The sequence below is a fragment of the Aotus nancymaae genome, unplaced genomic scaffold (assembly GCF_030222135.1).
Source record: "Aotus nancymaae isolate 86718 unplaced genomic scaffold, 86718_ANA_hifiasm-v0.15.2.pri h1tg000064l_0, whole genome shotgun sequence".
NCBI classification, from domain to species: domain Eukaryota; kingdom Metazoa; phylum Chordata; class Mammalia; order Primates; family Aotidae; genus Aotus; species Aotus nancymaae.
In genome coordinates this window covers 5434539-5462237 of record NW_026988478.1, presented here as the reverse complement: position 1 = coordinate 5462237, position 27699 = coordinate 5434539, and the positions used below count along the sequence as shown (strand labels likewise).

Sequence of the window (27699 nt, the reverse complement as noted above, 5' to 3'; positions counted from 1 at the left end):
TAATCCCTCAACTGGGGAGGAAGAAGATTATATAAATGGCTACAAGCCCTTTACCAGGGAAAAAGACCACTGTATTTAAATTGCGCCTCTTCCAAAGCAATTTCCTTTGCTCTTTTTTTCATTTCTCTCCATAACCCTCCCCCAACCTCTTAATACATATGTGTAAAGAGATTGTCAAAAGTAAGAACAGCAAAAATAAACAATAAAGACAAATCAGGCTACTTCTTACCTACAAAAGCCTAGGGGCAAGCAAGGAGCTAGGTCCTCTGTCTACAGCGGGTAACAGGTGGTGGTATAAAAGTGTGCATCAAACTGACCTTTAAAAACTTCAGGAGTCAAGATCGTGTCCGACTCGTTTCAGCTTCAGCCTCAACCCCCAATAAGAAGTTTTATTCAGACAGTTTCTTTCCACCGAGCAACAGTGGTTTCTCTTTGCTGTCTCGGAACATGGTTACCCGTAGATGGAACAGGCTGCTGTGTGAGCAAGCTGCTCAGTGCAGCTGCTTCACCAAGATAAAGCAGACACAAGGTCTGCCCTGTGACAGCAGCTCAGCAGACTGGGCTTGGGCGGAAATCCTGCATCCTATCCCCAGCACTGTGCAGGGTCTTGAATTCCCAGACTGCTGCCCAAATGCAACAGGCAATGGAACTGGAGATCTGCTCCCCAAACAGGAAAAGGAAGGAGTTCCCCATCAAAAACTCCCCTAGCTCAAAACACACACACACACACCCCCACCCACCCAATGACCTAATACCACCATTTTGGATGTCAGGATGTCAGCTTAGAACAATACTTACAGCTGTTCATGAAACCACTCTGCCTCTAAATCTGCTCAGAATACAGACTAGGATGATAGGGGAGAAAGGGAGTTTCAGACTTGTAAATAAGACACGGTTTTTCAGCACTGTTTTCTATGGTACTAGAGAAAAGGACTAAGCCATGTGAATAAAAACATCAGCTAAATTCCTTCATCATTTCATAGCACCTGTGACCCAGGTATTGTTTTCCAGGTTTACAAAGTTGCAACCACTCCAAAATGACAGACGAGATTGTTTATAAGCTTAAGCAATCAAGCAGTTAAGTCTACAACACAGGAAGCAAAATCTGTCCAACCCTGAGATGACACGCCTCTCCTGATGGTGGTGACTATTAATGTGGCTACCTACCCAATGACTGTAAGACATCAAGACAACAAAGATGCCTGTATTTTTACCAGGACACCACAGAGACTCTTAAGGTAATCGGCTTCTCAGACTGTTAATTTTGTATTATGTTTTGCTTACCTGTTGCTGCCTCAGGCCCTTGCACAGGTAGAATAATCTTCTCTGGCTCCTCCCCTCCAGCAAAACAGCCTCCAAGGCTCCCCGTGACTTCCTCATGAGTACTGCCCACTGGCAGGCTCTCCCCAGGTGGGAAAGCACTCACTTTTTCTGTAGAAGCATTCTCTAGCCCTTCAGTGAGAGGACCCAACTCAGCACTGGACACTGATGTGTGACAGGCCTTCGCCTCAGTAAGCAGTGCTCCAGTGGCCTTGACTCGTTCGATGACGGCATCCACTATACGGCTGGCAGCCTCCTCTATCAAGTCCACTCCCTTAGGCAGAGGTGCAGCTTGGGCAGAGACCAAGCAAGGTAAAGAGGGAGTGCTCCTTTCCCTGCCTGAAGGCGGGCCTCGCATAACTTCCCTCTCGCCAGCTGGGGCCCCATCATCATGGGCTGAGAGCCCCATTTCTGTGGGGAGCTCCTTGGCAGCAGGCTGCAGTAGGACAGGATGTGCTTCATTGTCTATCTGGGCTTCCTCAGAGTTGCCCGTGTAACAGCTGTGGTCTGCTCCCTCCAGCTTCCCTTTCTCCCAATCAAGAGGTACCATCTCTGGGGTTCCAAATCCCTGTGGGTCAGTCACAGCTTTGTCTTGTAAAGCTACTGGCACACCCAAGATGACCTTCTTCTCTTGGCTCGACAAGACGTTTGGAATCAGAATGTCTTGGGTGTTGTGTGATACGCTCTTTCTTCTGGGCTCAGCTGTGTCTTGTAGATCATTAAACCCTGTAACATCCACAGTCACATTTCCACTCACCTCACAGGCACTAGCATTAGGTTTTCCCTGGGATTGAGTGTTCTTCACTCTGTCATCCAGAGGAGAAGGCTGACAGCAATTAAGAGCCTCAGACTGATCAGACCCATCTGGCAACAGACGTGGCAACAGAGTGGTGCTGTTCTGCTCTGCACCCAAGGCTTCCTGCCTTGAGTTTGTATTCAGACTTGCTCCTGGTAGCACCAGGCTCTGGGAAGCCCCACCTTGAGTTAGCAGTGAGACTTGTGGGGCCACTTCCTTGTTATGTTCAGTTTCTGCCTTAAGACAGGCAGAGGGTGCACCCGGTGAATTACTTAGCTGAAGTGCTTCGTCCTTGGCAGAGGCGGCTGAGATAGATTTTTCATGAAATTGTGGAGTCTCTTGTTCAGGAGGTGGTGTTCCCTGCTCTTCCTGCAATGTTCCTGAAGAAAGAGCATTTTCCTTAATGGAGGAACAGGTCACTACTTTATCCTTATCTTGTTCCTGAGCTCCAGAGCTTTCTGAAACCACCAGAATTTTTCCTTCTTCAGTCAAAACTGAATCTAAAGCCAAAGTGGACTTACCCACATTTTGCAGGGAAGAGTCTGTGTCCCCCTTGATATTCAGAACTTCTGGAGCTGCTGAAGGGGCGGGACCCTCATGCTCTCCACCAAGTCCCGTGAGACTGGTATTCCCCATCCCGGGCTGAAGCTCTGCAGCAGTGGAGCACGTGGACGGGCCTGTTGCCCTGTCTTCTAGTGGCTGCGTATCAGGATCATTCGAATCTCCGTCTGGGCCATCTCTACAATCTGTAGCGGCAAGTAGCACAGGAGTTGCTGTTCCCTTTTCTTTCTGGGAGGGGACAAAAGAAAGTGCGTCATCCCTGGTTACTGATTCACTGCCTGGACTGTTTGCCAGAAAGAAAGTACTGTCTGATATTACTGCCTGGTCTGGCACCAGTTCTTTCTCCATTTTAGGGACAAATGGATGTGGATGTGAAGGCACCTCAAGCATATTTGTTAAAGGTTTATCGAGTTTCACATCTTTTCCTTGGCCTTCGTTATCCACCACTTTGAACGGACAAAAATCCACACGTTCCCAGATATCCCTTACAGGATCAGAGGTGATTGTATTAGCCTGTGGGTCTTCACAGTGGGTTGCCTTGGGTGGATCTTGTGAGTTGGGTTGCCTTGCTGTGGTGCTTTTGGGCTGGCTAACTATATTATCACACAGTTGTGCAACCAACTCGCCACTAGAAGTCATTGTGTTCTGTTGACACGCGGAGTCTGAGCAAAGTTTATCGTCTCCAGTTGTAGAACAAATGGGTGAGGATTTGCCCTTTTGGCTTTGAGCATGAGATGAATTTGTTTCTGAGTTCTGGTGTGGCATTACATCTACTTCCAGTCCGGGAAGGGCTAAATCTGAGGGTGATGTTGCTTCACCTATGCCTGCTAAGACAGTGCAAGGTTCTAATCCATCTGAAATCTTGTCTTTTGCAGCAGCCAGAAGCACCACAGAATTCTGGTCTACTGGGGCATCGGCACTCTCCTCACAACTACATGAAGTTTCTGTTTCTGCTGTTTTTTCAATGGAGGTTTCCTCATTACTAAATGCAAGTGAAGATTCAGCAGGTTTGTTACCACCCAGGGAACTGGTGGCAGAGGCACAGTTTGGAACACTGACTTTATCCACAGACTTACTTATGACTTGCACGTCAGAGGCTCCAGCTGTGCCAGTATTAGAGTTCTCTAATCTTTCCTTTGTACTTTCCCCTACTTGAAGCACATTCTTCTGGACAGTGGCATCTGGGTTCATGAGCCCATGTTCCGCTTCCCCTGCACTCTCTGGGGTACCGACATCTGTTGTTGAAACACCTGCCAGGTCACCTGCAGAGGAATACTGGGCTGTGCCTGGCTCCATGACCACGTCTCTCTGCAGCACAGCATCTCCACTGCTCAAGGACTCCTGGTCTGTGGCCATTCCGGAAGATTTTTTTCCAGTTTCTCCATTTTTGTTTCCACAAGACGAAAGGCCTTTCGTGCCCTTTACTCCACAATCAGGCAAGCTCTGAAGGCAGCTGTCTTGATCAGACACAGTTCCAGAGTCCACAATAGGTGCTGGCCCCACCTCTTCCCCTTTTCTTTCCACGCCTTTATTTTTCTTCCTACAGGAACGGTCTGTATTCTCCTCCTCAACTATGCTTGAAAAATCACAGGGACTTTCAGTCTGTGCAACAGAGCTCCCTGGGCAGCACTGAGTACTCTCGGTCTCTTCAGGAGAAGAAAGTTGCTGAGTGTCCATGGGCTCTGGTGCACAGGGAAGAAACTGGCCATCTGTCTCTGGGGCACCAGAAGGATCCTGTGCTGTCACCATTAAGGGCTTAAGATTGTCCATCTGCTTGAGGTTTGTTTTCTAGGAGGAAATGAAATATACTTTTAAAAAACTGTCCGTAGGAGAAGATGCCACCATATCCTCTGAGCAAAAATCCTGTTGGACATAACTCACTTCCATTCTAGCCCTTCGAAGGTCACATGATAAGCTGATCTAAGAGAATACAAATAAATTTTCTCTTATTCCTGATATTACTTTCTTCTCTCATTTCTGCCTATACATTAAGATGTTCAAAATGGATTAGAACATATGAAATTTCTATTTTCTATATTTTGAACTCATTTTAGAAAGTAAATTAAAATTGAGTCTCAAAAACCTTTTTTTAAAAAAAAGCTCAGTATCTTCAAATCAGCAGCTAACATTAAGGTGAGATCTCTCATTCTGAGGCCAGGCTGAAGTGCAGTGGTGCAATCACACCTCACTGCAGCCTTCCTGGGTTCAAGTGACCCTGCCGCCTCAGCCCCTTGAGTAGCTAAGTCTACACATGTGCACCATCACACCTGGCTAATTGTTTTATTTTTTGTAGAGAGGTTGTCTCACTATGTTGCCCAGACTGTTCTCTAACTCCTGAGCCCAAGGGATCCTTCTACTGGGGCCTCCCAAAGTTCTGTGATTACATGCGTAAGCCACTATGTCTCGCCTATATTTTTCAGTCTTCAGAGGAGCAGAGCCTACTTCCACTCTGCCTCATACATACAAGTGAAAACAAATCATAGCTCTTTTCAATTACAAGGTGCAACCAATGCTCCTGTGCCCTAAATACTTACTGAGGAGTTACTTGGTGTCCTTTAAGCCCCCAAAATATGCTCCAGCCAATCTAACTTAACCATTTGAGTTATGGAGTCATAATTCCAGGAACAATGGCATGGTAGATATACTTTCACCTTTTGATAAAATCAGAACATACTGAATATAAAATAAATGATAACATATATCTATATACTGTCAGAGTATACTATGGATACTACATGTCATCTCAAAAATAGATTCTGCCACTTTAAAGTATTTTAAAATATAGAAACAGATACAACCAACACTATGGGAATGGTTAAGAAAATCATGGTTCATACACCTGATGGAAGAAATACCAGCAATCACTAAGTATGAGGACTATATTGCAATCAGAAAAAAATTATTAATCTAAGTTTATAAATATGCAAAAATCCCATGTGCATGTAGCAAGATTTAGGAAAAATGGAGAAAAACAAATATAGCTGATCTTTAGTGAGTTTATCTTTATGTCAAAATTTCAAGAATTCTTACAAAAATACTATTTTCTCAACTCCTAAAATCTATTTTTCCAAATATCTGGTTTGCTCTCCATTCATTACCTGATCTACTGCAATAATATGTGTATCTACTGCCATCCATCCTCTCCTTCACCTCCTCACTCAGTGAATACATTGGGCATTTACAGGGTTCCATCATCAGACTATTCCTATCTACCTACAGGGTCTCTTGTAAAAGTTTATATGTACAAGTGTAAAATGTATCATGCTTGTTAAAGTCTATTAGTGTGTACAAGTAAGGACTTTCACTAAAAGCTTCTGCGTTATGCTCCTTAAGAGTATTCAAATTAGCTTATTTCCAATCCTGCTGGGAGTACGACAGCCTCCTAAAAATCAGGAAAGCAAGTCATCCACTTTAATAAGTGGTAAACATTATAAAACAGATGTGGATAAATAAGCAGTATTGACTGAAGAACATAACACATGTATGTTCCCACAGTTTTAATTTCTCATATTTGCCTGCCAACCATTCCCGCATCTTGGCAGGTAGCTTGGGCACCTGCAAAACGGTATTTTCAAGTGGACTACCATTCACCTAGTAAAAAGAGCTCTAAGGTAAGCAGTCCACTCAGAGAAAAATAAAATGTCACTTGCTCTGGAATGAACACCATTCTAATACACAAAAGTAGGGGCATCACATAACCCTATGACATTTCTTGGCTTGCTGGTCTCAAATAATGCATGTTCCCAAAGAAGCCTCTGGCATTGAGCTGACCTTAAAAGAAATTATTGTCAAGTGGTTTCCAAATCAAATCAGCTCTGAAATAAACTGGGTGGAAAAATTACCTAAACATAGTCTTTCAGATGTTGCAGCCAAGAGAGATACACACATATGACGTTTATATTATTTGTAATAAATGCTAACAAGGAGTCTGTAATGTTTTTATGTCTGGCAACAACTTCATCTTGAAAATTTGAGTGGATTATAAAATCTTTTTTTTGTTTGTTTGTTTCTTAGTGATCTTCGTACCATACAACTATTGAATTAAACATAGTAACACTATATTTAAATGGTACATATCATCGCTCACTAAAATAGTTGTAAAAATACTCCTGATTAAATTTGGTTCTTGTTCTTTGGCAACAATCTCAGAAACTGTTTTGCTTATTTCATTTTGTAAAGTTAAACCAAACACAGACAAATATCCTTTTATGCCAGGATAATTTAGTTCTAGTTGTTGCATACTTCTGTACCTGAAATGTGTGTCTTTCGTTATTCCAAAAATCAATGCAAAAAGCCTTTCAGTCCCCTTACTGCTACAACCTTAAAACTAGTTCTGGTCTGTTAAGTGTGGTAACATCTAACACTGCTAATACTGCTTTATAGGTTTCACAATCTTTGGGTAAAGTCTTTTTCTGTTTTTGAGACAGGGTGAGTGCAGTAGTGTCATCTTGGCTCACTGCAACCTCTGTCTCCCAGGCTCAAGCGATCTGCCTGTGTCAGACTGCCGAGTAGCTGGAACTACAGGCATGCACCACCATGCCCAGCTAATTTCTGTATCTTCTGTAGAGCTAGGGTTTCTCCATGTTGCCCAAGCTGGTCTTGAACTCCTGAGCTCAAATGATCCACCTGTGTCGGCCTCCCAAAATGCTGGGATTACAGGCGGGAGCCACCATGCCCAGCCAGGAAAGTATTTTTATGTTCTAATTATATCAAGGTTCATTGTAGGAAGGTAGGGACACACACACAAAACACTTCCATACACATGCACACACTTACAAATAAAAGCTTTCTGACTTACCGTTAGCTGCTGTTGGATGTTCATAAGTTTAAAAATGTGTCCAGTGCAACTGTCTCCAGGAAATGGGTGTTCATGATGTGATTCAGACTCAGAGGTTAATGTATAGATGTCCAACTCCCGATGATGCCTCACAGAACAGTCTCCATATGGTATTTCATAGGATAAACTGCTCCAGGAGTCTGGTTCTTCAGCATTCTCCCTACACGCAAGCAATCTCTGGTTAGAACATATATTCTGCCTCCCAGGCATTGGCTTAACCTTCTAAGTCTTACATCCTTTTTCTAACCTGAATGTTCTTTGAGGTCCTACAGCAAAAATTAGTATATATACCTCCCAAATGATTCAGTCACAAAACAAACAGCTCCATCCTCCTCAAAGAGATTACAAATGGGTTAAATGAAAACTGCAGGACTCCTCCCTAACGAGGTTCTTTAGATCAAGATAAAGAGATGTCTGGGATCTAGTAACAGTTAATATTATGCTAATAACCAAGTAATGAGGAAGTCCAAGGAACATGATTTTCAATAAAATCAAGGCTTATTAAGAGGTGCTCTTAAAATAAATTAGACCATATGCTAACTACAGTCAATTATAATGGGAAGAGAAGAACCACTCACTACAACCCTTATAAGGGCACTCCAACTTTTCAAACAATAGGTGGAGAAAACACCCTCAAGATTACTGAAGTCAATTACACAGAGAAAAACTGTTAACGATGCCATATTGTGCAACACTGGTCAATACAATTATCACATCCTACTTGGAATAAAGCACTTGGTTCCAAGAACTTAAAGTTAAAATTTTTAAAATTTAAAAAACAAGCAAGTTTGGTCAATTCATACCATTATAAACATATATAAGAACTTTCCACTATTATAAGCCAACTGATTTGAACAAGGCAAGTGGATTTCTCCTCTGAAGGCCACAGCACCTCCAATTCCACCCTTGCTTCCAGAAGGCATACCCATGCCCTTAATGCCTGCTGTGATACAATCCATAATCTGCATTGTTTTTTTGCAGCAGATGAAAGAATCTTGGGGCATACAATAAACAGGGATAGGGTAAGAATTACTCAACAACTGTACTTAAGCTGCATTTCAAGTGTTCAGCAGCCTCTTCAGCCTCTTCTGCATTCAGCACAAACGTAAATGTCTGAAACCTCAATCGTTGGTGTCACTATTCTTTATGGTTAGTATGTATAGTTAGTATGTTAGTATGTATAGTATGCTATACAGAGTTAGAGAGTTCTGGGTACAAAACTTTATTTCCTAGCTATGTGATGCTAGACAAATTTAACTCTTCTGAGCCTTAATTTCATAATGTGCAAACATGGATATTATAATCCAAGCACTGTTTTGAGAATTAAAAGAAAATGTGCATTAAAATCTAAATCTATGGTGTTTGCCACAGAGAAGTCACACACAGATGCTGCCTGTTCTTCCGCCTTCTACTCTTTCATTCGTTATATTTAAATATAAGTCTTAGTAAGCCTTCCCTTCTTAAAAGTAGAAAATGTTTCTACTTTTTTCTACTTTTCTACTTCTATCAGAAAATCCTGTTTTCTCTGAAAGCTTTAAAAATAATGAAAACAATCCTCAAATAGCATTCTGATGAGGTGTCTAGTAGCTCAAAGATCAGGCACAATAATAGATTATGTTTTCCATCAACCCTTTCCTCCTTATCTGAAATGTTCTTTATTTTTCCTTTCCTTACAACATTAACATCTTTGAACATACCATATCATATTTTATTTTATCTTTTTTTGAGACGGAGTCTCACTCTGTCACCCAGGCTGGAGTGCAGTGGTGCAATCTCAGCTCACTGCAACCTGACTCCTGGGTTCATGCAATTCTTCTGCCTCAGCATCCCAAGTAGCTGGGATTACAGGCACCCGTCACCACGCCCAGCTAATTTTTCTTTGTATTTTTAGTAGAGACAGGGCTTCGCCACATTGGCCAGGCTGGTCTCCAACTCCTGACCTCAGGTGATCTGCCCACCTCAGCCTCCCAACCCTTATCATACTTACTATAATCCCACCAAAGCAAATGACAGATTGGTAAAATATCACTGAGATTCTGGGAGGAAGGTTATATTTGAGATTATGATCATATTTTGAAATTGAAGAAACTGAAGAATTAAGAAATTATAGACATGCTATCTAGCCACTGAAAAATATGATAAAGATTACTTCAACTCTGTCTCTCCAGAGACTGTTCTAAGTCATACCTGTCCATCATTAACAACTCACCGGAGACTATCTGGAATTTTAAAGCTAAAAATATGCTATAGTGGCAGCCATAAAAAGGGATGAGTTCATGTGCATTGTGGGGACATGGATGAGGCTGGAAACCATCATTCTCAGCAAACTAACAGCGGACCAGAAAACCAGACACCACATGTTCTCACTCGTAAGTGGGAGTTGAACAATGAGAACACATGGACACAGGGAGGGGAACATCACACACCAGGGCCTGTCAGGGGGTAGGGGGCTAGGGGAGGGATAGCATTAAGAGAAATACCTAATGTAGATGACAGGTTGATGGGTGAGGCAAACCACCAAGGCACGTGTATACCTTTGTAACAAACCTGCATGTTCGGCACATGTATTCCAGAACTTAAAATTAAAAAAAAAAAAAAAAAAAACTTAAAAAAAAAAATGCTACAGTGGAGAACCTATAAGGCAATGGAAAATCATGTACTGGCTGAGGGTAATAACAATTAAGTGTGCTCCAAAAAACTACTATTGCAATTTCCATACCAAAGAGTGGCTCCCCAAAAGCAGCTTAAAATAAGAATGGCATATGCTATACTAGATGTTTTACATATTTAACTAAGCTGCTCTACTCTCAGTAAAATGACCTCAAACAGAAAAGCACCTGCAAAACACTCTCAACAGTTCAAATGACTCAAGAAGTCAAATAGTAGGGAAACAACTTCTCTCTAATTTTAGCTTTCAAGCCTAGCCTGACATAGTCACTAACATGCCTAATTGTGTGGCAGACATTACCAGCATATCTGCTTAGTCAGATTATCATAGATAGCCATATTCCAACAAGAAAGACCTCTGACAACAAAACCTGCAGAATGTTTCTGCAACTTTCAGCCAGTAACTGGAGCGCTAACTGGTAAATTAGCCAAGGCAGGAGCAATTAAAAAGTGACACAGTCCATTCTCTGCGAAATGGAGTAGTCTACCAACCTTGCCACTACTAATTCTCAAAATCGTTCCATTTCTAATATCTAAACTTGGGAAATTCCTTTCTCTAACCACAGCCTACTTCCCTTCTACCTCTCTCACTCTCACCTTCCAGAGGAATGTGCTTTTGTTGTCAATCACCTCCAGGCGCTAACCCTTCAATCTCCCAATTCCTGTCCCTGTGGATTTTTGTTGCTTCCTCCTCTCCCCCTCTAGATACTAAAGATTAGTCAATGCAATTATTTTTCCAGTGGCTTCCATGAATATCCGTTGCTACTGACACTCTTCCAAACCCAGTTCGCCCACAGGTCTGGGTACGTCCCATCATCCACTCGTTCAGCATTATGTATGTGCCAGGCACTATTTAAGGTGCCGGTGACCTGAACCAAAATCCCTGTTCTGTTGAATAAAGGGGACAACAGCAATCAAGATTATAAGTAAAACACCTAGAAGATAGCAAGTACTATGGAGATGAAAGCAGGCATGAAGGTTGTGATTTTAAATGTGGTGGATCAAGGGAGCCCTCATTAATGTGACATTTCAGGAAACACATTTCCTGCTCTGTGTTACCACTGTATAAAACGCTTACTGGGTCCATTAGTAAAATCTGGCAAAACTCTATACATAAGAATGTTTCTGCAACTTTAGGCATAACAGCATTAAAAACTGGAAGCAACCTAATCAGACAGTAACTGGAGCGCTAACTGGTAAATTAAAGAACACATCTATAAACTATTACCATAGCTATTAAAAATAACAAACAAAAATCCAGTCCATTGAAATCTACAAAGTTCTGTGAAATAGCAAAATTTTAAAAAATGTACGTAAGTCTAGACCGTAAAATGTACCAATATAGAAAGTATCAGGGTGGTTGAGATACACATTTTCCTCTTTCTCAAGATTTTACCAATGTTTTTAATAATTGCTTCCAAAGTCCCATTCAGCCAGGCCTCACTGCTGCTCAGTAATGCTTTTACTCATTGGTATACTAATCCTCCCCCACTGGGATTATTTAAAGTTTACATAATTTCCTCCAAACATTAACCTTGCCTTCTTCATTCTCAAAAGACCTTTTCTCCTTTCTTAGTGATAAGCTTGAGGCCATCTAATGTGAGCCAAAACAAAAGCCTTTCCCCACCATCTCCAACTTCAGGGTACCTCTTGTAGACAGAGGTTTTGCTGGGTTTCCTCCTGCCCTCCTTGGATCCCTGCTTCACTAAATCACCCCCTGGCTGCCTGCAGTTCTGCACTCACCTCTGGACTAGGTTCCTGCCCCACTCCAGCAGTAGCAATCCTTATTCAACCCTGTGATCAGATCAACCCTGTGATCAGAAGTTCTCACCCAACATTTGACGATGTGTGGAGAGACATCTTTAGTTGTCACAACATGGAGGTGGGGGTGGAGTTCTACCATGAACAGGACTGTTCCCTACAACAAAGAATTATCAGGCCCAAACTTGGTAGTGCTGGTGTCAAGGAACCCTGCTGAGCCCACTGAACCAGGTTCCATCTTCCTCTTCCTCTTTCCTTAAGGGAGTCTCACCGTCTCTACCTCCTTCCCATCCATTTCAACATTTTAAGGCTTTGTGACCTGGCTCCTACTCACTTTGTTTTTTTTCTGAGAACAGAGTCTCACTCTGTCACCCAGGCTGGAGTGCAACGACATAATCTTGGCTCACCGCAATCTCCAGCTCCAGGATTCAAGCGATTCTCCTGCCTCAGCCTCCCAAGTAGCTGGGATCACAGGGCATGCGCAACCACATCCAGCTAATTTTTTTATTTTTAGTAGAGACAAGTTTTCACCATGTTGCCCAGGCTGGTCTTGAACTCGTGACCTCAGGTGATCCAACCTCCTCTACCTCCCGATGTGCTGGGATTATAGGCATCAGCCACCACACCCGCCCTCCTACTCACTTTGACTACTACTAAAACTTTGTCACAGGTTTCCAGTGACAAGTAAATCTCAAAATCCAGTGGCCTTTCTTTATCCCTGTCAACCTGAATTTTGCAGAATTTAAAAATGCTGACCTGATTCTTCTTTTGAAATGTATTTTCATTTGACATCCACAAAAATCCATCCTATCCATCCACTGTTTTTCCTGGCTCCTCTTCCTCCTCTCATCTCCTAAAGGCAGACACACATCAACTCTGATTTCAGTCCTCTTCTTTTATCCATCCTTTCCCACAGCCCCAATTCACCCCCACAATCTCTCTTGACTCAGAGTCTCTCTTAGCTCTTGCCCCACACTTCCAACCACTTTATGAATGTCTTTGCCACGTTGTCTAATGGGCACCTCCGAATTTCAAACCTCAATTTTATGTTACCCATAACCCAACGCAGGAGCAATGCCAAACCTATTTCCATTAATGAAACCACCGTTATCCCTAATAATACCATTTCCCTTGTTCAGAACATTCTGTTGACTTTATGTCTGCAATGCTTCCCCCATTAACTTCCTTATTTCAAATCCTATAGGGACTGCTCAGTTCAGACTCTGAATTACCTGGACTCTCATAACCACTCTTGTTATGGGGCAATTACCCTAGGGCCTTCACTACCCTCCAATCTATAAGAAATAACTGTTTCAAAGCAATAGTGACATCATTTTTTTGTTCAAAAGCTCTGCTCTGCAAAACAACTTTTTTGTTGTTCTTTTTGTACTGAGAGTGAAGCACATGTGTGCCTGTATGACCTAGGCTTTCTCTCTTCATCATAACCTTAATTCTACCAAGCATCCTATCTCTACTGTTTAGATACATAAAGCAAAGAGCCACAGAACTCCCTGAGCAAGGCCACCCAGCTAATAAGCAGAGCCAGAACACCATCTCTTTCACTACTGCGGTGCCTCGATAGGCCATGCCACACCAGCAACTCTTCTGCCAGGCCATCACCATTCTCTGTATCATGAATGTTCTTTTCCACCCACAATTAATTTTCTTATATCCCATTCTGGAACCAAACTGTAAATGTGCATTCCTCAAAGACACTTCATCACCCAGGGATGCCAGCCTATCCAAAACCCACCCATCTTTTGATCTGACTTACTGATTGCTTTTTTCATTCTTTTCTCTATGGATACAGGATCTTTTCTCCCCTCCTTATTATATTACTCTCTTATGGCTTTTGACAGAGGGTCTTGCTCTGTCACTCATGCTGGAGCACAGAGGTACAGTCTCAGCTCACTCCAGCCTCAAACTCCAGGGCTCGAGTGATCCTCCCACTTCAGCCTCGAGTAGCTGCGACTACAAGCACACAGCACCACACTGGCTAATTTTTGGATTTTTCCTAGAGACAGGGTTTTGCCATGTTGCCCAGGCTGGTCTTGAACTCCTGGGCTCAAGCAATCTGCCTGCCTCAGCCTCCCAAAGTGCTGGGATTACAGGCATGAGTCACTGCACCTAGTCTCTTGTGGCTTTAAAATACATACACAGACACACCCTCTTTGGGCTATTTAATAGGTATTTATATACTTTTCTCAGCTCTCTCACTAGAAGAGAAGCTCCAAATTAGGTGTGGGACAGTGTCTGCTGGAGTTGCATTTTACTGAGGGTTTAAGATCCAAAGTTGGTACATAATACAAAAATACAAGTATACAAAGAATTTCTCTTTGACACTTTTTCCTTTTGCCAATCAACAAATGCAATCTTGGCCTAACATTTTTGGGCCATGTTACATAAAAACTACACATCTCCAAACAATGGAATCACAAAGCAGAGCCAGACATGCACAAAGAGGAGGAATGTGGGAATGAATGAAGACTGATGAGGTTACAAACTGATTTCTCAACATAGAAAATGAGTATTTAGCTTACTGTCTGCCCCTCTTCCCCCAAAACATATGCACACAGCTTGTCTTTTTCTCCTAATAGTTATTATTTTGTTAATGGGTACAAGGTACCTTATTTGGGTGATGGTTACACTAAAAGCCTACAGTCACCACTGCTACAAAATATGTCTATGTAACAAAACTGCACTTGTGGCCAGGCACATTGGCTCACACCTGTAATCCCAGCACTTTGGGACGCCGAGGCAGGTGAATCACAGGGTCAAGAGATCAAGACCATCCTGGCCAACATGGTGAAACTCTGTCTCTACTAAAAATACAAAAATTAGCTGGGTGTGGTGGTGCGCGCCTGGAGTCCTAGCTACTTGGGTGGCTGAGGCAGGAGACTTGCTTGAACCCAGGAGGTGGAGGTTGCAGTGAGCCAAAATCGTGCCACTGCATGCCAGCCTAATGACAGAGCAAGACTCCATCTCAAGAAACAAAACAAAACTGCATTTGTATCCCTTAAATATCTACAATTTTTTTAAAAGTTACTATTTTGGTAGGATCAGTGTTCAGTATCTGTATTACTATGATTACTATGCATCTAGAAACGTTGTACCTAGGTGATCTAAGTAATATGCTATGATTAGTTTCCTTTCTTATACAAATTATTTTTCTCTTGAATAAAGTTATTTTCTTTTTCCTAATTACTCCCAACTAAAACCTTGTTTTAATGGTCTCGCCTCACAATGTAATATTAAAAGATTATTCAATGAAAACATTTACTGAATCCCTAATTAAGTGGTATGCACTATGCTAGAGGCTAGAACTACAAGGATATATGACATCTGTCTCAATATTAATGTCTCAACACTAATTACTGGTAGATAGCCACAGACCAGCTTACTGGAGTTTTGCCACCTTCACAGATGCAAAAAAGGAAAAAATGTTTTCGGAGTTTTACCTTTCTATATGTGGCATTTATGCACTAAATAGAGCATAGTTCATCAAAATTAAGATGCTGTTACTTGTAAAGGCACCATCATCTCATGTACCAGTAAAGCAAAAAACTCTTGCAAATTAAATTATGAATAAATGGTGCAACAGCACTGATCAAAATGTATCTGATTGCACAGCTGGAAAGATGCACATTTGAAGATACTGTAACATAGTATAAATAAAGTCAACTGTCTCTCTGAAGCACGGGTAGTGATAGTACAAATAGTTCAAATGAACCATCAGTTCCAACATCATCTGCTTCACAGTATGCTCTGTTTACTTTAATGTTACCATGCACCTATGTTGCCAAAGCATGCCAGCAATAGGACAGCAAACACTTGTGAAGAAAGCAGCTCACAAGCTTTATATAGAACTGCAAGGAACCTCAGAAGACCATGGCATGGTACAATTTTACAAATACAACTAAGACACTAGTTTTCAAACTTTTAAGTAGCTGCATGTTTTCAGATAAAGTCATATGCACAGAGTGGCTACGTGTGACAGGGCTAGTCAAGGGAAGGCAAAGCCCTGCTCTCTCTCCATCTACCCTCCTTCTTAAGTGAACTGTGAGGTTCATACCTAGAATCCTAAGTTTATCTAAATGCTCTATAATTCTAGCACAGAACTTCGTTATGTACAACTACCACATTTCCATTTTAAATGCATCTTCCTCATTCAGTCTCCTTTAGCCTTGTAAAATAACTACTTAGCATTCTCTTGACTGGAAGCCCTTCCTATGTCTACAGTTACTAATTAAGTTGTCGGTCAGCCTAGTGTTTCTGCCACAAAGAGGATTATGCGTAGGTATCTAAAATTTACCTTGGAAAATGTGAACAAAGATTATATTGTAACCAAATCAGGTCTTGCAGGACAGGAAAGCATAACTACAAATGCACTAGAAATTCTGGTTGTTTCAGTTGATGAATTAAGAGGCACCACAGCCTCAGCTGACACTTCAAAAAACAAAAACAAAAACAAAACAAGTGAAAAGAAAGACCTGTAGATGAAGGAATGTAAATACTGCAGGAAGGTCTACAGAGATTTCTACCACTATCTGTTTTTTGCTTTTTTCTTTTTAATTCCAATGACGAAACTATCACCCTGAAGAAAGGAAAGGGTACTCTACCACCAATTGTGGCAATTACGAAGTAGAAGCATTATTTCATTACTATTATAACAGATAGTATTAAAGTCTCTTAGATTTTCACATTCAACCAGATTTCAAAACAGACTTTAAGATATGAAAGGCTGACTGAAACTTTCAATCTTCCTGTCATGAGGTAATTAATATTGTTTTTAAACATCCTTGGGAGCCCTGAATTATATCTACTTTCCAGCACACCTCCGGGAGTACCCTCCAGGAGCAATCTCTATCTGTGAGCTCAGCAAGACTTGCTGAGCAGCACTATAATGATCTTACTCATCTGGAAGCCCCATTCAGAGGCAAGACGACGTATTTCCTGACCTGCTGCTGATCTCCACTACTCAGCACAATCTCTTGACATATGTAGGTACTCAAATATTTGCTGGGATTTCACTCCAGGGTAGAAGAGTACAAATATTCTTGTTTTACTCACAACGTTTAAGATGTTTGTGATCATCCCTCTCTGAAGAGACAGATAATCAAAGGAAATAATTCTAGTACAACCCAATGAGGTGGCAGTAATGGCTCAAAAGGCACAGATGGCAAAGGAGACTGAAGTGTAACAACTACATCCAGTGTGTGATCCAGATCAGGAGGAAAAATACTTAAAAGAATACTATTAAGCAGATGGTGAGAAGTAGCATATAAACTACATATTAGATCAATGTATTAATGATAAATTACTCATTTTGATAAATGCACTGTTACTATATTTAATGACTGTCCTTGTTCTTAGAAAATATATGCTGAACATATTTAGGAAAAGAAGGTCATGATTCTGCAACTGACTCTCAAAGACTTCAGTAAAATTCTATATATGTACATGTATACACACACAGATAAAGCAAATGTAACCAAATGTTAAGAATGGTGAATTTGAATGAAGGGTATATAGTAGTTCATTGCACTTTTCTTGCATCTTTTCTGAATTCAAAATTTTTCAAAATACAAAGTTAAATGTAAAACATTATTTTTTAAAAGGGAGAAGTGACAATTCATTCTTCTATGATTACGATTTACTTAAGGTAGGGAAGAAACTAATATTATTTGAGTATCTACTTAAACACAGATACTCTCACAGGAAAATTTAAGTACACTAATTTAATCCTCATATCAGTCCTTCAAAGTAGAATTCCAGCTTTGAAGATGAGGAAATTGAGAACAGAAACATTAACGTATTTGATCAAGGTATACCACATATATTAGCAGTTTGATAAACCTCAGTTCAAAATCAAACTTTACCACTTACAAGAAGTGAGAACTTGAGCTAGGTACTTAACCTCTTTGAGCATGCGGCATGACCTATTAAGAAATGTAGCAGTCCTTGTAAAAAGTTGCTGTGGCAATTAAGGAGGATAGTAAACAAATTATTTAATAATGCCTGGCATACAGTAGGCAGTTAATATATATTAGCACCTTCTTACTTAGCACATTGCTAACAAGTTATGGATTTGAATCCATGTTGGGCTAGCCCCAAAGCCTGTGCTCTCCCCATGTTAATGCCGCAATGCTTTAAGTGGAAATGGCTGGTCTTTATAGGAACACTTCAGGTGGTGCCCACAGTCCGAAGTATTCAGGGTAATCTGAAGGCAAGGAGCAAAGAGGCCTTTAAGAGAAAAATTTCTTTATGAGTCAAAGGAATGTTTCCTCCAAGTAGAATATTTTACAACATACATTCTTTGATTAAAGAGTTTCAAAGTCAGCCAGGTGCCGTGGCTCACGCCCACCTGCCATACACACTTTGGGGGACTAGTGTGCAAGCTCTAGATCACTGCACACTATGGATATGGGTACAGCAGTCAGTATAATCCATGGCGTTCATTCTTCTCTGGCTTTTTATCCTGAGGGCCTACTTGGCTCCCTGTCTGAATGAGTCCATAACTTCTGGAATACTACGCTCCTCTAATAGCCAAAGTTGTATTTTCCAGTCCTACCTTACTGTACTGTTTTCAACATCTCAAAAGAGTAATTTTCAGCATACTGTCACTATATTAGTTATACATGTATCAATATCTAATACACCAACCTTTGCAAGATTAGCAAAAATTAAAGTTAAATCAATTTTATACTAGACAGACATGTATATATTTATTGACGTGATCAGGGTATTTAGCTGATTCCTCTTGCTGAATCAGATTTAGGCCACCAACCTGACTGAACAAATAACTCTTAGGAATCAATTTTCAGATGCAATGTTAAGCCCAATCTTCTCACTAAAGTAATCTTTTAACCTTAGCTGCACTTTGAAATTGTCTGGAGAACTTTTAAAAATCCTTACGTCCAGATGGCATATCACACCCATCAAGTCAGAATCTCTAGCAGTGGCCCTCAGGCATGAGTGTTTTTTAAAGTTCCCCAGGAGACTTTAATATGCAGCCAAGGTTGTAAAACACTGCATTAAAGTAACCTACAGGTAGCAGTTGATTGAAAAAAGAAAAGCAGAGCCAGAACTGGCCACACGGCAATGAACATGCGAGCTGCAAACATAATTTCTTCTGACCTAATCATACAATTCCTTGAAATTTATCCTAAAGAAGTAATTTAACAGAAGCAAAAAATCAGTATGTAAAAGATAAGGCTCACTCCAGCACTCATTAGTTTTAATGTGTTTTAAAAATCAAAATATTCAGTATTACTTGAATAATTTAAATACTCATAAACAGGGCCTCAAAAATACTTATAAAGACCACAGAAATGGATAAAAATATGACAAAGTGAAAATATCAGACTACAAATGGAGTATCAGCTGCAACCTTATTGAAAATTCTATACAATGTGGGAGATAATATCTGATAATAAAATAAACCTGTCTTATGGAGGTGGCATCATGAATATGTACAACTTAATTATTATTTTTTTGAGACAGAGTCTCGCTATGTAGCCAGGCACCAGGCTGGAGTGCAGTGGCGCAATCTCAGCTCACTGCAATCCCCACCTCCTGGGTTCAAGCAATTCTCCTGCCTCAGTCTCCCGAGTAGCTAGGACTACAGGTGCACGCCACCAAGCCCAGCTAATTTTTGTATTTTTTAGTAGAGACGGGGTTTCACCATGTTGGCCAGGATGGTCTCGATCTCTTGACCTCGTGATCCACCCGCCTCAGCCTCCCAAAGTGCTGGGATTACAGGCGTGAGCCATGGTGCCCAGCTCTTAATTATTAAAAATAAATAAATAGGCTGGGTGCAGTGACACATCTGCTTCCAGCACTTTCGGAGGCTGAGGCAGGAAGATGGCTTGAGGCCAGGAGTTCGAGACCCACCTTGGCAACACAGGGAGACAAAAAAATATACGTATTAGCCAGGCCTGGTGGAGTGTACCTGTAGTCCTAGTTACTCGGGAGGCTGAGGTGAGAGGTTGAGGCTGCAGTGAGCTATGATCACACCACAGCACTCTAGACTGGGTAACAGGTCAGCAAAAGGGATAATTATTTGATTTTTACTTTTTTTTTTTTTTTTTTGAGATGGGAACAGCAGGTATCACAGAAGCAATAAACCTTGACACAGACTTCTGAGCTTAGACTCCAATGCAGTTATATTTAGTTCACCCTAAAACAACACCAGACACTTCAAAAGATCCTTACCTAAGAAACAATCCCAAACAATATTTACTTAGTAATGAACTTTCTCTTTTCCAACCCTCTCACTCCCCAGATGACTTACAGCATCTAAGTGACTATAAGTTACAAGTGGTTAAATAAGCAGGGGGTCCCCAACCCCTGGGCCACAAACCAGTACCAGTCTAAGCCCGATTAAGCCACACAGCAGGAGGTGAGCGCAGGCTAGCCAATGAGGCTTCATCTGTATTTACAGCTGCTCCCCAATGCTTGAATTACCACCTGAATTCCGCCTACTGTCAGATCAGCGGTGCCATTAGATTCTCATAGGAGCATGAACCCTATCCTGAACTGCACATTGGAGGGATCTAGGCTGTGTGCTCCTTAAGGGAATCTAACGCCTGACATCTGTCACTGTCTCCCTTTGCCCCCAGATGGGACTGTCTAGTTGCAGGAAAACAAGCTCAGGGCTCCCAATGATTCCATATTATGATGAGCTGTGTAATTATTTCATTATATATTACAGTGCAGTAATAATAGAAATTTAGTGCACGATAAATTTAATGTGCTTGAATCATCCCCTCAACCATCACGTCTCCTCCCACAGGCCTATGAAAAAACTGTCTTTCAACAAAACCTGTGCCGAAAAAAAATTGGGGGCTGCTGAAAGCCCCCATTTAAATGTTACTTAAATTTGTATTTATACACAAACTAGGCTGATCTATGTCAGAACTTGTGTGTCTTTGTCTATTCCATGACAGTTATTGGCTTACCAGCTACTTAACTGTCCTCTGTTTAACCAGTGCTTCATGCTACTTAGTGATACTGAGAAACACAGGCCCTTGAGAATTATTTTGAAAGTGAGAACATTACCACTGTTGACTGAGATCAACTACAGTGGCAAAACGAGAACAGGAAAAAGGAGAACTGCTTACAAAATAAGCTGAAACTTGGAAAGAATGATATAACTGGATAAAGTAATTTCAAACCAATGACAGAAAAAAAAGTCACATTTCCCAGAATTGAGGGGGAGGGGAGGGGAAAGGAAAGGAGAAAGGGAAGGGAGGAGTACACACTCATCTTTAAAATGTCAGAAAGTTTCTTTAGCTTTCTCATGGAGCAAAAACACAAAACAAAATCAAACAAAAACCCCGTAGGATTACCAATTTAAATAAAAGAATCAGGACAGAGAGAAGGGAATGCACATCCATTTCTTCCAGTCTTATTCCTGAAGATCATGAGAAACTTAAGTATGATAGAAAGATTAAGAACTAAACATGAATCCAAAACTTCAGTGTCATGGTGAATGTTAAAATCAGCTCATTAACAAGCTTCTAACTTAATGGAGAAGCCATGTTGTATATTTACAGAAACTGGTAACTTTAATCACAATGAAGTTATCACTCTGTAAACTAGCTTTTACAGTTCAGAAAAAAAAAGACAAATTTTTGCTCATTTCTCTGGGCAAGACCTCTATCTTCAGGCATAAAGTTCACTTAACTATGTATGAGGTTATCATTACTAAAATTCAAGAAAAGAACCCATACTCAACAAGCCCAATAAGCTTCTAATTACCTTGCGTATTTTTATATAGGCCACTGACCTGATTTGGCACTTTTCATAAATTATAATTAAAGTTGATTAATCCTATTTAAAAGCAGTTACATTAATAAAGTAGGTCCTCATAAAGACACAATGTCTTTTGGATAAACTAGATGTGACTTTTCTCATGTCTCTCCTCTAATTTGCTGCTTTTGCAGAACATACAACATTGATTCACTCTCCCTAACAGTAGCACTGCTCAAATTACTTATAATTTTTTTTAACTTTCCAATTCATCACTGAAGCAAAGACTAAAAATGAACTACTGAAAAAATGAAATTTAATGTACATAGATTCTGGGGAAAAAAGCTACTGGCAGAAGAGACAGGAAGCATAGCACAGAAAGGAACATGGCATGTGGTATCAGCTACAGACCTACTGGATAAGGTATCATTCTTCTCCCAAATGTAAACTTTGCATAGGCCTGAGCAAAGCTGAAAATCAATTGAATAATATCAAGAGTACCTTAAAGGTTCAGTCCCACCCAGTCTTTATTATTGTTGTAATTGCTATCAAAAATCAAAAGAACCCAAATATCAGCTGTAACAGTTATGTTACAAAGAGGTTCTGTCGCCTGGGCACACTGGCTCATGCCCGTAATCCAGCATTTTGGGAGGCTGAGGCAGGCGAATCACTTGAGTCCAGGAGTTAGAGACCATCCTGGGCAACATACAAGACCTCATCTCTACAAAAAATTTAAAGTAGCCAGGCATGGTGGTGCATGCCTGTAGTCTCAGCTACTAGGGAAGCTGAGGTGGGATGTTGAGGCTACAGTGGAGCCATGATTGGACCACTTCACTCAAGCCTGGGTAACAGAATGAGACCTTATCTCAAAAAAACAACCCAACAAAAACAACAGCAAAAGATGTTGTTATTTGTTGAAATGATTTTCCTGAATCAAATGTGAAATATCAGGAACAAATCACAATACATAATAAATACGACTGTAAAGCTCTATTCAGTTTTTCAGAGCATTTTCATCATAAATATCACATTTAATCTTCCAAGTAACAAGGCCAAGGTTCTGCAGATAGATAAGTGTTTAGGCAAATCAACCAAGGTTTCACAGAGCTGACGGCTAAAAAATAAATTTTTTTTTTTTTTTTTTTTTTTTTTTTTTTTTTTTTTGAGACGGAGTTTCGCTCTTGTTACCCAGGCTGGAGCGCAATGGCGCGATCTCGGCTCACCGCAATCTCCGCCTCCTGGGTTCAGGCAATTCTCCTGCCTCAGCCTCCTGAGTAGCTGGGATTACAGGCACGCGCCACCGTGCCCAGCTAATTTTTTGTATTAGTAGAGACGGGGTTTCACCATGTTGACCAGGATGGTCTCGATCTCTTGACCTCGTGATCCACCCGCCTCGGCCTCCCAAAGTGCTGGGATTACAGGCTTGAGCCACCGCGCCCGGCCTAAAAAATAAATTTTAAAATTCATTCCAAGCAATCTATTTATTCTAAAACAATTTAGAGTAGTAACTTACATGGATTAATAAGGAGAAAGAAAAGATAAAAGCAAAATGTTTCTTTAGATCACATTTTAAAATGGCACTAAGAGGTATTCTACTGAATACTTGTACCTTAAAACAACAAAACCATTTCAAATGCACATATTCTCTAAAAGGAAGTGTAAATAGAAAAATCCCTGAATACATTTACAGCATCAGGATATAGAGGATTTTTATTTAATCTGTATGTAGTCTAAAACACAAATCCAAATCTTTATTTAAGGAAAATAAAACAGCTGCTTATGGTAGAAAATGTCTTCAAGTAGAAATGGTGGCTTCTTCAGAATAGCTTTCTGAGGAGGTGACCTAACAACTGACCTGAATGGTATGCAAGAGCCAGCATGTGGAGTTAGGGAACAAGAACATCCTACAATGTGTACAGCAAGTGCAAAGATCCTTAGGTGGCAATGAGCTGGCTGGGGGCTTAGAGTCAGTGTAGCTGTGCAGAGAGCGCAAATGGGAACGAGGAGAATGTTATGAAATGAGGTCTCAGGGTTGTACCAGGTTCAGATTTCACAGAACTTTGTGAGTCCTGGTAGCAACTAGGATTTTATTCTTGGAGGGGTGAGAAAACACTAGAGGGAGGAAGGCAAAAATTAAAAAAACAAAAGAAGAATGCTAACAATATTAACTACAGTCATGTGCTGCTTAGCCATGTTTCAGTCTATGGCAGACCATGTAATGATGAGTCTGTAAGATGATAATGCAGCTCAAAAATTCTTGTCACCCAGTGATGTTATGGCCGTCATAATGTTGCAGTGCACTGCATGTTTGCAGTGATACCAGCGAAAGCAAACCTACTGTTCTGCCGGTCACATAAAAGCACAGCACATAAAATTTGTACAGTACGTCCTATTTGATAATGATAATAAAACAACTATGTTATTGGTATATTATCTAGTTTTAATCCTCACAAAAACTCTGAGGCAGGTATCGGTGTATTTCCATTTTGCATGTGTAGAAACTGAGACTTAATAGATAATTTGCCCAAGAACTCACAGCTCTAAGTGAAACGGTCACAATTTGTACCCAGACCCAATTCTAAAACTTATGTGCCCCTTCCACTATCCACAAGGAAACCTACACCTCTATAGAAGCTTCAAACCACATTCAAATTATACTAATTGAATGTATGACGTGGTATTTATCAGAAACTAATGAAGTATGTTAGAATTTTTGTTTTCATAAATTTTATACGATCCATAGTAAGTTTTTCAACTACAAAATAACACAAATTAGAGGCCATTTCTCAGAGATAAGGTTACAGCATCCAAACTAAGTGGCCACAATTTATGTATATGATACAACCAAATTCAATAAGCCCAGGATGAATTTCAACTAATTTTCTAGCATTCTACCTGTCATGCAATAATCAACAACCAATCAAACTCTGCCTTATCTTGTCTAGCATGCTTCAACTCAAGAAAACACTGGGATTTTATGCTAACATACATGTAAAATCCAGCCAAATTAACTGCAAACAAAAATACTTTTCTGATCCTAACAACACTAGTTAGTCAGGCAACTTCAATGATGCTTCTTGTTGAGTTACAGTAAAAATCCAAAGAAAACGTCAAAGAGTCAACAATGAAGATTAACAAAGCATCGATCTGGAAGCTGATACTCACCCATGGCTGCCCAAGCACCACGAATATCGCAAGCCCATCCTCTTTTGGTTTTAGCTTCATACTACAGCTTTAAAAGTAGAGGAAAGCAGCCTGGTCACCCCTCCTAAAGGCATGTTTCACTCCAAGTTTACTTCTGACAAGGAACTGCAGCACCTAGTTCCTTTTTTGCGGGCTATTGCATTATCTTCTCAAAACCACATCACTGTAATAGTGCCAAACTTTAGTGAGTTCTACAATATAAACCACACTCTACTGAAATGGAGCTGGAGAGGCTAAATGCCAGAAAGGGGTAGCGGGTGGAGGATAGCTAATCCACCTCAAAATAATGTACCTTAGCTATCTGTAGGCAACTCACTGCTAGGCTAGTTATGGTCAGATATGCATTCATGCACACCCAGGGCTACGAGATATTTTAGTACCGAAACTTAGTTTTCCTCTCTTCCTTCCTTTTTCTGGACGGGGAGGGAACATAGAATTGCCACTCTCCCCTTAATAATTAGCATAAGGAGAGTGCAAAAAAAAGAAGGTACATCATTTGAGCAAGTATTGTTTATGGAGAACTTGGTTCTAAATTTTGTGCTTTTAAATCAACAACGTTTTATAAGGTAATGGTTAGAGCATAAGCTGGAAAGTCAGTTTGTTTGATTCCTTACTCTGACCTTACCATCTCTGTGATCTTGGACTACTTAAATTTCTCTGCACTTCAAATTTCCTCATCTGTAAAGTGAAAATACTACATTTGTCATGAGGATCAAATGAACATGAATGCAAAGTGTGAGCTCTTTGGCCACCCAAAATGATCAATATATGGTGACTGTGTGGTATACTAGAGGGCTTGTATAATTCTAATGAACAAAAAAAGAAGGCAACTTCTCAGTATTAAGACTTTAAAAAAAAAAAAAAAAGCTAAGGTAACCTTGCTTGTGGGGTAACTGTCAGGTAACTACCCCTGCATCACCTACCACTATTTACCCCCAAAAATCTGAGGAAAATAGGGCTCGGTTTCCCCACTAGGTCAAGAGATAATTATAATTGTGGGGTGAGGCTGACTAGGAAACAGTAAGTCTGAAACTAGATGGTGCTTAAAAGAGATGTCATATTCCTATGAAGCTGAAATATTTCCAATGAATTGTTCTTCCTAGCTCTCCAAATAAAGAGACATGGTCAACTCCTAAGAACTTTATAAACACATTCTTGTTTAATCCTAACACATCTATGCAGTACATATTATTTTTCCCTATTTTGTCAATGAAGAAACTGGGGCCCACAGAGATGTTAAACAACAGGGACACACTCAAATTCAACTTTGCCATTTTTAAGGCCAAGAACAGATGGATGCCCACTGAGCAAGGATCAAGTGATTACAGGGTCACCATCATATCAACGAGGCAACACCGCCAATGCAAGAAATACTATTAAAATAAGGGGTACTATGTAAGCATTCCCTACATAATTTAAAGCAGCGGTCCCCAGTCTTATTGGCACCAAGGATCAGTTTCAAGGAAGACAATTTTTCCGTGGGGGCGGGGGACAGAATGGTTTTGGGATATAACTGTTTCACCTCAGATTATCAGGCATTAGTTAGATTCTCATAAGGAGTGTGCAACCTAGATCCCTAGCACACACAGTTCATGATAGGGTTCCTGCTCCTATGAGAATCTGCCAGTGCTGATAGGACAGGAGGCGAGCCCAGGTGGTAATGCTTGATTACCCACCTACCTCTCACCTCTTGCTGTGTAGCCTGGGTCCTAACAAGCCATGGACTATATCAGTCTGCAGCCCAGGGGTTGGGAACCCCTGATTTAAAGAACAAATTGCATGTGCTTTCTACACATAAATTCTATTGGCTAGTAAAAGTATAAAATATGTATTATAAGAATAAAACGTAATCAGTGACTGTAAAAACTATTAATGTCATATGCAAAAACGACTAAGAATTTTCAAATGAATAAATAAATGGTTTGACAGTTAAAATGATTAAGAGACAGTACACTGCTTAGATAACCTGAAGAACGTTTTATCTTAAGTCAACAAATGTTTACAAAAATTTAACAATTACAGATACTAGATTATACAAGAACTCTAGTTTTAACTTTTTGTTAACTAGTGTTCAGAACATTAAACAAAACAATTTTTTAAATTGTAGATATTCCATTTAGGCCATGTGTCTTTCAAGGGTAAGTTCTATTTGAAAATCATTCACGTAAGAATAAAATTAAGAGCAGAATGTCAACACTGCCACCTCCAAATTTTACAAAAAGAAATTGCTAAAATCATTTATAACTATGATAAATCACCTTTAATCCAAACACAAATGTATTTTTTTAAGTGTTAGGAAAAATATTAGGTACCTCAAATACGTTTTTATTAATGAAACAAAACAGGCTTTAGTAAGAACACTTAATACTGTTCCTTATATATGCCTGTGGACACTAATGACTTAACAAAACCTTGTCAAAATGATCATTATGCAATGATAACCAATTTCAGCAGCTAAAGCAAAAAGCCTTTTGTGATTCATTAAATCCAGAATCCTAATACAAAATTCCTTCTAGAACATGTTACTGAAAAACTTCCCTGAATTTTAACTGTCTGTAGTCCAACCAGATAGAGATATTACTGATGTGCCAGCAGAAATTGTGAATACTGTTTAATGAATCAAGAACAATCTAGAAGCTGTAATGCTGAGAAATTGTTCTACTATAAGGTCAAACTTTCAAAACAGAAAAGTTAGGTATTAATAAATGTATAAGACTGGTTACATTTTTTACTACCTCACATTTATTCTTGTATCATGTAACTTCATTCTACACTGGTGATATTCTGCTTCAGCCAAATA

General features: G+C 40.2%; 1 protein-coding gene across 10 annotated transcripts in view; it reads right to left on the bottom strand.

Annotated features, from left to right (window-relative positions):
* Window positions 1-27699, bottom strand: part of AKAP13 (A-kinase anchoring protein 13) — a 248043-nt gene that overhangs the window by 154158 nt on the left and 66186 nt on the right. For all 10 annotated transcript variants that reach the window (XM_064366197.1, XM_064366198.1, XM_064366200.1 and 7 more), the window contains exons 5-6: window positions 7476-7674; window positions 1285-4465 (exon numbers count right to left, since the gene is read on the bottom strand). In XM_064366197.1, coding sequence (XP_064222267.1) covers window positions 1285-4465; window positions 7476-7674 — 3380 coding nt within the window. The remainder of the gene's footprint in view (window positions 1-1284; window positions 4466-7475; window positions 7675-27699) is intronic.